This window comes from Cyprinodon tularosa, unplaced genomic scaffold (genome assembly GCF_016077235.1).
Source record: "Cyprinodon tularosa strain WSP-4 unplaced genomic scaffold, ASM1607723v1 ctg344, whole genome shotgun sequence".
Taxonomy (NCBI): Eukaryota; Metazoa; Chordata; class Actinopteri; order Cyprinodontiformes; family Cyprinodontidae; genus Cyprinodon; species Cyprinodon tularosa.
In genome coordinates this window covers 39,089-53,005 of record NW_024039057.1, presented here as the reverse complement: position 1 = coordinate 53,005, position 13,917 = coordinate 39,089, and the positions used below count along the sequence as shown (strand labels likewise).

At 38.8% G+C, this 13,917-nt stretch overlaps 1 protein-coding gene across 1 annotated transcript in view; it reads left to right on the top strand.

The window, feature by feature from the left end:
* The window catches only part of cfap221 (cilia and flagella associated protein 221), a 31,947-nt gene extending 18,322 nt beyond the window's left edge, over positions 1 to 13,625 (top strand). Inside the window, exons 13-25 of the mRNA XM_038294750.1 lie at positions 1,967 to 2,056; positions 5,691 to 5,786; positions 6,379 to 6,436; positions 6,539 to 6,612; positions 6,879 to 6,959; positions 8,580 to 8,687; positions 8,766 to 8,933; positions 9,023 to 9,108; positions 9,194 to 9,266; positions 9,810 to 9,892; positions 11,971 to 12,057; positions 12,151 to 12,257; positions 12,947 to 13,625. Coding sequence (XP_038150678.1) covers positions 1,967 to 2,056; positions 5,691 to 5,786; positions 6,379 to 6,436; positions 6,539 to 6,612; positions 6,879 to 6,959; positions 8,580 to 8,687; positions 8,766 to 8,933; positions 9,023 to 9,108; positions 9,194 to 9,266; positions 9,810 to 9,892; positions 11,971 to 12,057; positions 12,151 to 12,257; positions 12,947 to 12,957 — 1,122 coding nt within the window. The 3' untranslated portion in view covers positions 12,958 to 13,625. The remainder of the gene's footprint in view (positions 1 to 1,966; positions 2,057 to 5,690; positions 5,787 to 6,378; positions 6,437 to 6,538; positions 6,613 to 6,878; positions 6,960 to 8,579; positions 8,688 to 8,765; positions 8,934 to 9,022; positions 9,109 to 9,193; positions 9,267 to 9,809; positions 9,893 to 11,970; positions 12,058 to 12,150; positions 12,258 to 12,946) is intronic.
* The last annotated feature ends 292 nt before the right edge of the window (positions 13,626 to 13,917 follow it).

Genomic DNA, 13,917 nt, shown 5'->3' with positions numbered 1-13,917 from the left:
TTTCCCCAAACCATGATACTGCCACCACCATGTTTGGGAGAAGGGCCGTTTAGGATGATGGACTAAACTAGACTCGACCCTACTTTTTTTAAGTCCTGTTCTCTGGACTAAAGGGCTGGTTATTCTCCCGCAGCAGTGTGTCGCAGTAATCTTGTCACAGACATTTTTGATTTATGCCAAATAGGGAAGCATGGTCTGCACTGTTATTTCACGCCACAATACAAGACGGGAGAATCACAAACTAGCTGTGGGTCTAGATAGGGTCGAGGTGGTGAGAAAGTGGGGGCAACTTTGTGAGAGATGGAGGGACATGAGAGGAAAAAAGAGCGGGGATCCAGGTGAAAAGTTTCCCAGTGCTCTTGCACACCTCGCTCTTCTAGCTGGTCCATCTTCATGAGTCGTTTTCCACAATGCTAGTCATACAAACAAAACAAGATGGTAAGGTACCAATCAGGAAATAAGCATGAATAGAGCGGATGTAGATTTGACCAATCAGAGGCCTCCTGTCTGCAGCTCTGTCTGCGGTCACCTACAATTTTGGAGAGGTGCAGCAGAGTGTCTGAGGAGGGAGCAGGGACGTCTGTTTTCACTGCGACACACACGCATACGAAGCATAAAGCAGTTGCGAAGTATAAATCAGCTTTAAGACCCGTGGAGATCACAGTTGCAGCAACTTATTTATAAACTCATCACCGAATTAAAAGTTTTAACCTTTAAACACTTAGAATTTTTTTTTCCTCATGCTAACAGCAACAACTAGACTAAAAGGATGACAGCAATGGTTTGTTCTTGACCTTCTTGAGACATAACATTTTACATGTAATGCCAGAAAGTTAGCCTTTGATTTAGTTTTGTGGAGCTACAGGAAAAAGGTAAGTGGTTTTCAACATTTTGTGAAAGAAAAAGCTAGAAAATGTTGAAAATGTGGCATGCATCCTCCTTTAATTACGCTTCTAAATTAATTGGCTGCTCTTAATCACATTTAGGGGGACCAAATTAAAAGAGGGCCGAATAACAGCAAGTGTTTGCATTAAAATGTATTTTTTGTCAAAGAGCGATATATGAATGATTGAATTAGCCTTTTTTTTAAATGATTGTTCTTATAGATCTGTTGACATCTGAAAATGAATCTCTTAAAAGTCCCTTTAACCTCTATATGTTTGAAATGTTTTTCACCGCTGAATCCACTTTAGGATTTTTATCCTTAAAACACAACAATATAATCTGCTTTCAGGCTATTGATTTTATCTTGTAACCGTGGAAACAAGGCAAGGTCGGCCAAATCAAGTTCAGTTTTTTTGAAATACGAGTTTGTGAATAGTTGAGGCTGAACAGCCCTTCCTCTCTTATCTCCTGTTCACTTAAGCTGTAATCCACATACTTTATCACCATACTTTATTCAGATGTTTTATGGGAAGTCATGTATTTATGAGAGGAATGAAACGCTGATTAAAGGCCAGAACGCAAACATTTATGCAGCGTGTTATGGCTTACAGTTTTGTAATCTTCCAGTGTGAGTTTCACCACCTGGGAATCCTAAATCACTAAATTAGGGCGCCTCATATCCTGTGACAAGGAGAACATTTCCTCTTCAGCCAAAGGACTTTCGCCTTTAGCAAAAAAAAAAAAAAAAAACTTGACATATTTCTCTTAAACATCTTATGCAATGACCATCACTGACAAAACTTTAAAACGTTTTACAAAGAAAGAACATCTGCTTTATTTTTTATTTAAAAATTCCCCATAACTTTTTTATTATTATTCAAATCACAGAGTTAGCTGCTGTGTGAAAGAAACAGGAGTTCATTACATTTAATAATTTCATCTAATAAAAGGGAAGTAACCTGAGGTCTGAGGTGACATTCTGTAGTTTATTGGAACATTATAAAGTTAAACAAGAAATGCTGAAAGAAAGAAGCAAGGGTTTTTTGATGAAAATGTCTCTTGTTTGCTGATTGTGTTAAAGGTCCAAAAGGAGGATGAGAGGCAAGATGAAGACATCGCTCCTGAACAAACCAAGCTTTCCTCCAGTCGGATGCTTCATGATGCAAAACAGGTCCTCCTACTGTTTGAGTCGCAAGTTTAACATGAAACTCAAGTGTTGACGATCCTCTTTTACACATTAAATGAGACGTGTGCCTGTTCAGCTTAACAATACAAAACTGGATGTCGTTATCTGCTTTAGCTGTGATCAACCATTAAATGGCCGTTATTAGCGGTTAGCAATCCCATAAAATGGCTCTAGGCTCTTCTACCTCTTCTACCTTCTAGGTTTCTCATGGCTGAAAAGATGCAGCTTGTCCTTGATAATAGCCACTCTATTTACCTACTCTTTATATTTATACATATATATGGATTTCATATGGTGTTTAAATACAACTCAGGGGTCTGAAGTAGTTATTGGATATAAGCAACAAGGCGATCAACTTTATTTTTGTTCAATAGATGAAGAACTACTAAAATTCTGTTCAGATTATACATAAATAGGTTAATTAACTCTGAGATAAAAATGGAATTACCTTAGGGTTAGGATTAGGATTCATTCAGTGATAATCTACTGAGGTAGGTAGGTAGGAGGCACAATCTGAAGCCATTCTATCGGACTAATAACTACTAATAACCATTTAAAGGGATGATATGCGAAGTGGCTGCTGATGTTGCTGAGTTTAGTAGCAGAAATTAAAGTAAAGCCACAGCATGATGCAGGCGCCACCATGTTGTGATGTTCTTCACATATTTTTTTTGTACACAGATAAAACTTTTGCTTTTTAAAACATAACAGCTTGCATGCCTAAACATACCCTTCCATGTATTGAAGGAAGAGCTGTTTGGATCATGTATTCGATCTTTTTCTCAGTCAGCTGGATAAATTAAAGTGTTTTCACTCTCAGGCGATGATTACGGGGGAGTTTATGGCACTGAAGCACTTTTGATTATCTGGAGAAAGTGAAAAAACTGTCCTCATAGGGGAGTTATTGTTGCTGCCAGCATGCACAACCAGCACAAAAACACAAATCTGGACGTCTGCAGAGAGTTCTAACAAACACTAGCAGGTGGATATTCAGTTCTCGTGGTGTAGAGGGCAGTAGAGCAAAGTGGGAGGTAAGATTTAGTCTGACAATTGGAGGAAACAGGACACTATTAAATATAGTAGACAACCAGTAATATGGAGAAATTCTTGCAGCTCTTTTAGTATTGATTTCTGCTTTTTGGTTGGTTCATGTTTAATGCTTACCTTTCATCACCTCTGGTTGTTTCTAGAGTTGAATTACAGGATAAATATTACATTAAATGAGGAAAAGATTTTTGACTTAAATATTTTACATCACAAAAGCCACACTTAGAGAACAGTGTGTAAGTAATATTTGTATACATATACACTATATTATGTTATTCTGCCATGATGAACGTTTAAAAGAGCCTCATCTTAGTTGGTCCTCGTTCTGTTTGGGAGTCAGATTTGGGTTCCCTTAAAGCAAAACAAAAATACCTGGACCTTTTTTTTTGACTATTGCAACTTTCTTTCATTAAATTCCATCTTTGCAAGTAAATAAATATATATACAAAAATAAAATACAAGAAAAAAAAATATATATATAAAAGTGTGTAGATATGTACATATTCACTGTAATTTTGCTATATTTTCCACTCAACAGAATAATACATAAATGCAGATAAAAACAAAACAAAAACAACAATAAACAGTAATCCCTACCCATTTAACCCACCTCCCCAAGTTTCCCTTCTATATTCTGAACTGCCTAACCAGTTCCAACCCTTCCCATAACAACCAGGCAGTCACACCCACACACACCATGCATACACCCACATCCCATTTTTCAGGATATTTAACCAAGTGATTAAATAATGTACTGCAAATGTTTCCATTGTAAAGACTAATTTATGTCTTCTAATGAAATATAAGAGACTTTTTTGAAATTTGGAATCCCCTGTTACATTACATTGGAGAGAATTCAGCTTAAACTATTATGCTGTGCTTCGCCTGTGCCTGTAACATTTAAAATGTTGGGATTGGAAGTTGTCAGATCCTGAAAAGAAAAACTGTACCTCTTTGATAATACCAGGTGCACCTCAGTTAATGTAAAATAATCATTAAGAGTTTATTTCTTTTATTCCATTCCAACGTTTGCAAAAGTAAAACACATTTATTAGAGATATTGATGAGACTTCCAACTTATCTTTTAAATGTTTATTTCCGCCTGCTAAGAATTTGGTGTACAGGTAATAAACACACAACATTAATATTCTCTGGGTTAATTGAGTCAAAATGTCCGCTTACAAAAATAAAACATTCTGTAGAGTACTGTATTGTTTGGGCTGCTTTGGCTTGAAGCTCTGTCTCATCTGGTGACTCATGTCAGTGCTCCATGGATCCATTTACTGGCCAACCCTGCAGTGATCAAATCATCACTAAACCAGATGGAACTAATTTAAGCAGTGTGGGCTGCCGCCAGGTCTTGCTAAGATATAAAGCACCATTTCCATAGCGGCGATCAGCTGACCTTTGATTTGATGAGTGGACCAACACCAGCAGAGAACATGGTTCCACAAAAAAGGATATTTCAGGTCGTATATGTGCATCCCTATAGCTTTTCTCCCAAACTATATCATCAGCTGCTTTACATTACTATTAAAGGTATAGAGGATGATCTTCTTTTGCAGGTGGATCATCTAAATAAGTGTTTCTCCTAATAATGAATCATTCTGGTGATATGTTTACGTACGGCCGTCTTACGAGCTCGTTCCGTTCGCTAAATTTTTCTGCACAACTAAACTTTCAGGCAAATATCTGTGGTGGGCTACGGTTTCAGACAGTCATTGAAGCTCACCGCCGTTCTTTGAAAATGGCCGAGGGTCGCAAGAGAAAAAGTGTCTATGAAGTGTATGAGAAGATAAGAAAGGCCTCAGAAGAGACAGATGTATCCCATAATGCTTTGAGAGGAAGGCTCTCCTCGCAAAGCATTATGGGATTTGTTGTTGCAGCGGCCTGCTGTCGCCATAGGCTGTCTCTAACCGACAGTGGCAACTAATAATAAAGATGATGCAGACACTGCGCTGTGAAGGAGAAGTTACTTCACCAATGGAGCAAAATTAAGTGATCATATGTCCAAACGGTCAGTTCACTTTTAAGTCCACTATATAGTATATAGGACACAGTAAACCTATATAAGCTATAAAAACAGCAACTTTTAAATAGAGCATGCATGATGAAAAATGGGCTCATTCGAGCTCTCGCATGCACGTTTTTCAAAGTGGAGAGGGCGAGTCTTTTAAAAAATTCATGAAAATCCTTCACAATACCTTTAACGGTTTGTTCACCTCTGTTTCTTACGCACCCTTTCTATTGCACTTTTCCTTCCACTCAACTTTCCATTCATATATATTGGCTCAGCTTCCTTTTCTTCCTCTTTCAAAACTGTTGGAAACAAACAGGTTAAATGTACCAGTCTGCCAGTAATAAAATAGACGTTTTTAAAATGAATAATTAAAACTTTTAAAGAAAATCTAACTTATCAAGCTATCCATATATCTTGTTCTTGTTTTACACACCTCAGTACTGTAACACCTGCCTTGGCAACTGCAGCTGACCAATCAGATCCCTGCTCTGCAACCTCCTTTGCTTACTGGACAGGAAAATGTCACCCTAAAACTTTCCCGATCTCTCCTAGGATCCAGACGGAGAACCAGTCTTCCAGCTGCACATCGATATTAACTTGGAACTGAGACAGAGAGCCCTCACACTTTTTCAGCAGGCAGCTCGAAAGGTACATGCCAAACAAATCTAGTTTGGACTGTGCGATATTGGAGTTTGAATAATATATTTCTGTAAAAAGGTCAGCAAGGTTTGTTTGAATATCTATGCATGAATGAACAAGCACATCATCTTCTCCGTGGGCCTCATTAGAGGGGTTAGCACCCCTGCAGCCCTGTCACTTTCAGCTCAGCCGTGTGGAAATTTCAGAGTCAATGTATAATTGTCTTTCAGTCCAGTTTATCATTAGTGTTTCGATTTAGAATTTAGAAGCATATTCGTTATGTATTAAGTTATCTTTTTTAGATGAGTGTAGCTAAAATATAAAATAAACAAAAGTAAACAACTAAAAATTGACCAAATCTGATTGGTTTCCATTGGAAAGCCTTTTTCTAATTTCGCCAAGGTTTAAACATGCAGCATGATACTAATAAGGGGTCTTGTTTGAGTACACAGAACCTCATTACAGAGTCATTATGGAGAAAGGAAGGAAACAAGAAGTCCTGAATGTCAGAAAATAATTAGTCAGAGTCAACCTCAAACTCCTCCCAGATAGTGTAACTGTGGCAAAGTGGCGACAGGTCGAACTCGTCTCTGTCTTCCAGGTTGTGATTCGAGGCCGGATGCAGTGCAGACTGACCTTGTTGAAGAAACTGGCTGATGGTATGAAGAAGGCTCCCTCTGTAGAGAACAGGTTGAGCTTTATTGTTCTGAAACAACCTCATTATGACACGTTGAACCTTTTTTCCCTCTTTTTTTCCCCAGTTAAGGATAAAACATGTGATTTATTGTCTCCTGACAACATATTACCACCGTTCCCCACTGAGAACAATCCCATGGTGAGAACATCTTTAACTGTATTTAATGTAAAGTTTTACAATGGATTTCCTAAAACAGTTTTATATGAAGCCTGCACAGATACAGAAATCAGGCATGTGGAACAATTTTTATCTATTACTTCCTGTATTTAATCCGGCCATAAAATCAGTGAGGAAGTTCAGTTTCTGGTACTTTAATTAAATCTTTGATTCAGACGCCCTGCAGAGCTGTGGACCTCAGTGTTGAGTTGCATAAAAACTGCCATTTGTCTTCTTGATATTTCAAGGCTCTCAGGAATTTGGTGGCGTTGCCTGTGGATCCTATTGATGTGACGGTGACAGCACACATTCCTTTCTTCAAGCTCCAGGTCAGTTCTTACCAAAGCACCTGGCTTTCTCACATGGCAGCTCCCTCATATATCACTGGATGCGTAACCAGCAGCAGTGTTGGATTGTAATTCAATAATAAGATCAGGGAAAAACATTTTCTGTCTGGAAACACCGGACTTTCTGCTAGCCTACAAGTCTGGATGAGGGAGGAAACTAAAACTATACCATGTAAAAATATTTGTAAATTCATTCATATTTAACTCCTTACCAGATATGTTTTATTTTTAATATATTTTCCAAACTGAACAAAGAGAATTTCCGAGAAATAATCATGAAAATGTGTAGAAACCCAAAGTTTATTCATTATTGCAGCACTATATATCCATGAGGTTCTGCAGCCTTACTTTATTCAGCTGACATTTGCCAAAAGGCAATGAACACACCTGTCAGGTTGCGAGTGCTTCACAGAGACAGACAGTCATATGCTCTCACACTCAGATTATCTTAGCATCAGCGGTTAACTTAACATTCAGGCCTGTGGACAGGAGCACTGAGAGGGAAATGTGGACATGCAAGTTTAGAGGCTCCAAGTAGCCTTTATCAGCTTTTCATCCCTCCTAAAATCATCTTTCTTCCCACGTTAATTATTCAATGAGCCATTAACATTCATCTGCTACGCTAAGGGACGTTCAGGTAGAGCCTTAGAGTTAATGAGCATCAAATACAAATCTATAAATTGCTCATTTTAACAATAAACATCAGTTTAAGGTCAGTTTATTTTCCTTTACTGCAGATAAATTCAGAGTGGAGGAAACCTTTATCAATTGGCCATGTTTAGGAAAAAAAATTGTAATCTTGCTTTAATGAACAGTTAAATTTTAGCTTCTGCAGTTTAGAGAAATTTAATTGCACCTTTACTCCTACTGTAGGATGTCAGAGGGAAAAAAACACTGAAAATTGGTAATTAGAAGCTTTGTTGACCTCTGAAGGAATAAGCTTAGCTTTTTTTTCTCTTTCCAAAACTGCCACTTTAAACTAGTTCCATTTACAGTTTTTATAGTAAAAAAATGCCTTTTAGACGTGAAAAATATTCAAGACCTGAAGCAAACTCCCCATTTTACTGCATGAAAAGTTGCAGCAAAGTGTAATTCCACTAATTCCCATCAGTTTTTAACGATTTACAGCACATCGCATTTATGTGTGCCTGTGCGGAAACTGATGTTAACGTTTTTCCTGGAACCTTCTTCCCATTGTCTGCAGTGATTCTCAGCCTATATCCGTTCTTTTACATGCAGGAAAGCAGCATAAAGGGGCGTGAGATTTATATATTGTTTTTGCAGGTGTGGAGTATCAGAGAAAGTGATATGATGTGTTGAAGGACTGTAAATGGGGGCAAATATTACAGAACCAGGAGTTCATGTGGAGCAGTTTAAATAACAGATGGTAGGAGGTCCTGACAGCAATAAACCGGCAGAGCGATTTGCTCTTTCTGAACCACAGAAGAGTTTTCTTTTGGTGAATTGTGAATGATTATAGGTTTTATTTAGACTGCAAAAAAAACATACGCATTTAGCCCTTTTTAAATGCTGCTTTCTTCTTGGTTTTAATGCTCAGTGGAACTTTGTGCATTTAAGCATGCCATCTGTGATGTTATCCAGGTTCCCCAGCACTATCAGCTCATGGCTTACTGGCGTGTGTCTGCTTGGGAAGCTTTTAACTCCTGTATACCCACAACACTGGCCAGACCTCTTCGTGCTGGAGCTCCGGTAACTATGAAGCTCCTCGATTGAGGTGTAAATTACCTCCAATATTTCAGTTTTTATGTTTTATTAATTTCCCTTTAGGAAGCACAGGAGCCTGTTGAAGACAAAGATGAAATTATTGGAACGAAGAACGTTAAAGTTGAGCTGAATGAAGAGGAGCCTGTAGCAGCAAAGGAGACTGTTGCATTATCCTTCAGCGCTCCTGCAGATCTGCTCAGGCCTGTTCCTGCAAACCCTCTCAGGATCTTTGTATGGCTGAGATTTGCTTCATATTACTTGCTTTTTTCATACGGGAAACTCCTCTTTCTACATATTTACTTAGTGAAATCTTATTATAGAATCCAGCCCCGGGTCTTCGGACTTATAAACCAAAGCCCAAATATCTGGAGAGCGACTTGGAGATTCACCTCTGTCCCCTGCAGAGGTAAGACCCCAAAAAATTATATTTTTATTTCATTTTTTTTTTTTACAACCATATAACATTAATTCAGCTGTTACATTTTGTTAAGGTATGAAGTCTTTAAGAGCAGCTCTTCTGGCTTCACGACACGCCCTCCACAACCTCAGTTTCTCCATCATGAGGTAAATTCCTTTCAGTCTCCACTCTTTATGCCTTTATGGCTTTCTGTAAAATAACTCCACTAGTAATCTATATATGGAAGGCAATCAATCATTTTATCAGAATACAACCTCTAGATATGGATTAAATGTGACATAGCAGCAACCAAATCCCCACAGCATGATGCTGCCACCACCATGTTTCACTATTTACTTTATATGATCAGGGTGAAGTTCCAGATTTCCAAATAGTTATTTTTAATCTTCCATAAAGTCGGATGGATTGAACGATTAACCTGCTTTGGTTAACTTCCTGGTTGGGATCTGGAGACATTTTTTGCACTGGATCTCTCTTAGTGGTGCCAAACTAAAATATGGCTGAATATAAATCCCTGTCGCACTTGCTGCATATTTTAATTCCTAGCTTTATACTGTATAGTCTTTGTTTGTTATGTATGAGGTAAGAATTGTTTTTCATTGCATCGTTTGTTGACTATTTTCCTGTTGACCTAAAGTGCTTTTTAAAACTCATGTTCTGTATTTTATATTGTTGTTTTTTCCTTGCAGGAAGTGATTGTAAAATGGAGGAAATCAGATTCAAACTCTTTATTTTCCGACTCCAACTCACTCCCCACCAGTTCTCCTCGAAGGTAGGTCACCTGTTTAATGCGTGCGTGTGCTCATTGTTGCTGAGTCTTAACAGAAGCGCTTTACAGTCCTTCGGACCAGGGAGGCTTTTACCTTCCAGCTGACTTAAACCAATCCTGATCAGCAGCTGGAGAAGACTGCTTAAGCTCAGCATAGATTTTTTACTTCCTGTTTTGATTTGAGAACCAAACTCTAACAGCATCTAATAAGAAGTTAAAAATACTGCAATTTTCTCACACTGAGCAAAAGGAATCCACTTGAAGTCATGATGTTTTTTGTTTATACTGTACAAGTTTCCATCTTTTACAGGAATTCCTGTGTTTACAAGACCTTAATTGAAGATAATTTAATCGTTAATAGATTCTTAGTGATTGTTGAAGTGAGATATATTACATGTTATGTTTTAGACAAGTTTTAAAGCTTATGTTGATGCTGTTGAAGAGGATATTTCCCTCTAAATCCTCCATCAAAGTCCAATCATTAACTCGCCTCTGTGTCTGTTCCGTTATCTGGCAAACAGCATTACAGCAAGCAAAGCTCAAAGTGGTACAGTATGAATATGTAACAGAGAAGTCCAAACAACTTCCTCCACCTGCCAGGACGCTGGATGTCAGATTGTCCACTTGTAATAGATCCGCCAAGGCTCATAACACATTCATAGAGGCAGAGGCTGGGAAAGCATCCTCCACTTTAGGCACTTCAAAGCTCTGAATCTCAACTTTTAGACTGGTTATTTATTCTCGCGTTCATAGAAAAGACATAATTTAGTCTATAACTGATCATCCAGATGAAATAGAAGATGATAAATGAAATCATTCCTCTTTTTTTGTAGACGGATTTAGCTCAAGTATCTCTATTAAAGAATCTAGGTCAGGCTGTATGGAGGCTAACATGAAGAAATAATGATTTATTCAGTCTTCAGCCTGAAAGAACAGCAAGGAAGTGGTATTTGATGTAGTGTGTTAGCAAACACAGCTCTAGTTTGTCCTGTTCTATTTGTGCACACTTTTCTGTGCAAACATTTTTTTTTCCCACTTGACCCTTCTGCAGAAACTTTTACATTTTATCTTCCATGATTGAGTTTTTGGAATCAGGTACCAAAGGAAACAAAGCTGATCAGGAATAAATATCAAGATATTTAAGTGCTGTAATTAAACTCAGACAACAGAATAAGGCACTAAATGAAGGCACAACTGTGTTGATCTGGAAACAGCAGCAAGACGATAGCTGCTTTCCCAGTTGGAGCTATTACTGGAAAGTTTCACACATCTGAACGGAACTTATTGGCTGCTGTTAATGCTTCGTGCCCTTCTTGCCTGCAGCGCTTTGTCTGCTCATGCAATATTTTACAAAAGGAAGCGATCATCAGCTATTCTGCTTTGCTCAATCTCTCCAGAGTCCCCTGTCCTCCAGCACGCTTTCTTCTCTTCAAGGTTTCTTGTTGGACATTGGTAGATAGTTCACTTTGTGTCCAAACCATTTTGTTGGCATCACGGTTCTGCTAAAATACCCAATAATGACATTTTGTCAGATTTGCGGTTGATTCCACCATTTCTTAATTAGAAAATTCTCTGGTATTTCAAACATGTCACAGTCTAAACAGCTTCCTGCATATCCGTCCTTTGATATGCCCCAAATGTACGACTGCTTCACGTCTTGTCACAGATCACATTGTCGTTTTATAGCAAACAGTCTGATGTGCGCTTACAGCTAATTATCGGCACACGCTCCTGATTGTTACAGGTTTGTTGATACTTCCTGAAGCGGAACAGGGTGTAAAGTTAGAGGGTAGACTTCCAGTCAAATGTCCTTTAAGGATCTTGGAAGTCATGCTACAGCTAATTTTTGGATAAATATAAAGGCTTCATGTGAATGGAATTTAGAAAGTAGTTAAACATTCTGCCCAGTTTCTAGATTATCCAATACGATTTAAATTAAGTATTCACTTAAAATATTGCTTTTATTTTCTATCAACATCCAATCTTACTGTTCAAAGTAAGATTTTTCAATTAATTATTGTTAGGATTTGCTTGTTTTTGCGCTTCAGGAGAAGCATAAAGGATGTATATGTCTCTCCCAGGTCCGTGGATTACAACACAGACATCCTCCCTCTCTCTGCACCTCCTGCTGCCTTCCCTGATGAGCCTCCTGCTCTGCCAGAGTCCTGGTAAGCACCTCATATTGCTGTTTACACTAACCAGGGTCTCCAGGTAGGCCTGCCCCTCTGGCACTGATGGCGATCCTGAAAACCTGTCTGCAGGTGTGAAGATTCGGGGATCCAGCTGACACCAGAGATGATCAGAGCCGAGTTCCTCGTGAGGAAAGCTCCTGTCTCCAATAGCAACCTCCCCGCACCAAAAAGGCCAGGTCAGTTAGAAATAAGACAAACATCCAGCCTGGCGGGATCGGAGAACTCACATTTACAAGGAGACACTTTTCAAGCCAAGAAAAAAAAATAAAAAAATAGAATGATTGGCCCCACATTTAGCAGAAATAAGGCAAAAAAAAAGCATGTTTAGTTTTAGGAGGGGAAGTATTCTGGATAAACAAAGCATAAAGTTAATGAATGAGGACATCATGTAGCTGGAGTTCCTTTAACAAAAGCTTCCTGGCAGCCGCATCCCACTGGATAATATGCAGAGATATTAAGCTGCTGTCTAAACACTGAAACAGACCTTTTCTTTGCGTTTCATCCTGCAGAGAATCGGCTCAGCCTCTTTCTTCCTCTGACATTCTGCTAATGATTAAACTAAGTTTGCACGTCTGCAATTAAAATGTCAGTTTCAATCTAATTTATCATCAAACAAAACCTTATTTTCATCTCTATCGATAAAAAAGACTGAGTGATGATAGAGTTTGTGATACAACATAGGAATAATAAGGAATTACGTTTAATTAAAGTCTGAAAGCATGTAATGCTACAGAGCTAAATGAGCTCAACTGGAAATTGCAGCTGAAAATAAAGGCAAATTTACAGAAAAACAATAAAATAAAACAACAAAATGCTTGTTTTGGTTCAGTTTTCTTCATACTGACATTAAGCTGCTTCATTACAGCCTGGATGTGACCCCAAGGTCTGAGATCAACCAGACGCAAACATGACAGATGGCCAGACTGAAGAAGCTTGAAGGAGAGGAACGTGAATAGGCAATACCACTGCGCACACACACACATCCTCTTCAGGAATAAACACTACTGCTTTCCTCCGGAGGCACATTATTCAGCAGCCATCCTACTCAACCCCATGCAAGACTCTCCTTTGTCTGTTTTTGCAACTTCTGTGAAATGGAACCTAGTTAGTTTCTCGCCCACCTGTAAAGCTTCTTCCTGCCCACTCAAAATTGCCTATAAGCCTCCCTTCTGAGCTCTCAGAAAGGCTGGGACTGTGTTTTCCCTCCACCTACCTCATCCGTATCGGTGTGCAGCAGAGAATCCGCCACAGTATGTTCCTAAAAGCTGCACTTCATCTCTGACAGCATGGTTTTGGTATTGACTGGACTGTTACTGATTTAAATGCAAATGAAAGCCAAAGAATTTCACTCTCTCTGTAGGTCTGACAATGAGTCCTAATTGAGGTTTTGTGTATTGAGACGATTCAGCTTTTAATTTGCCCTGCAGCTCGCTGATTTGCAGCCATCCGGGGACTGAGTATTACTCCATCGTTAATTAGAGACATCAGTTTAACATTCACACTTATGCGGTTGTAAGAAAAAAAGAAAAAAAAAGGAAAAAGGATAGCAACCAAGTTAAGGATTTAATTATCAAAAGAGCTGACAAGCTGCGAAGTCACCGGATATAATCCAGCTCTGCGCACGCACCACCTGCCACCCATAGAGGGAGCTCCAGCTCTATGCCTCTTGACTTACAGCAGCAGTTACCTCATGTGTTTGTCCATCAGTGAATGGGTGTACAGTCACTGATGGCAGGGGGGCTGGAGAAAAAAAAAGTGGCACAGAATTGCTTGTTTGTTCTCCCTTTTATAGATGCACACAAAGTCACACCAGAAGGTCACAACATTCGGTTAGAC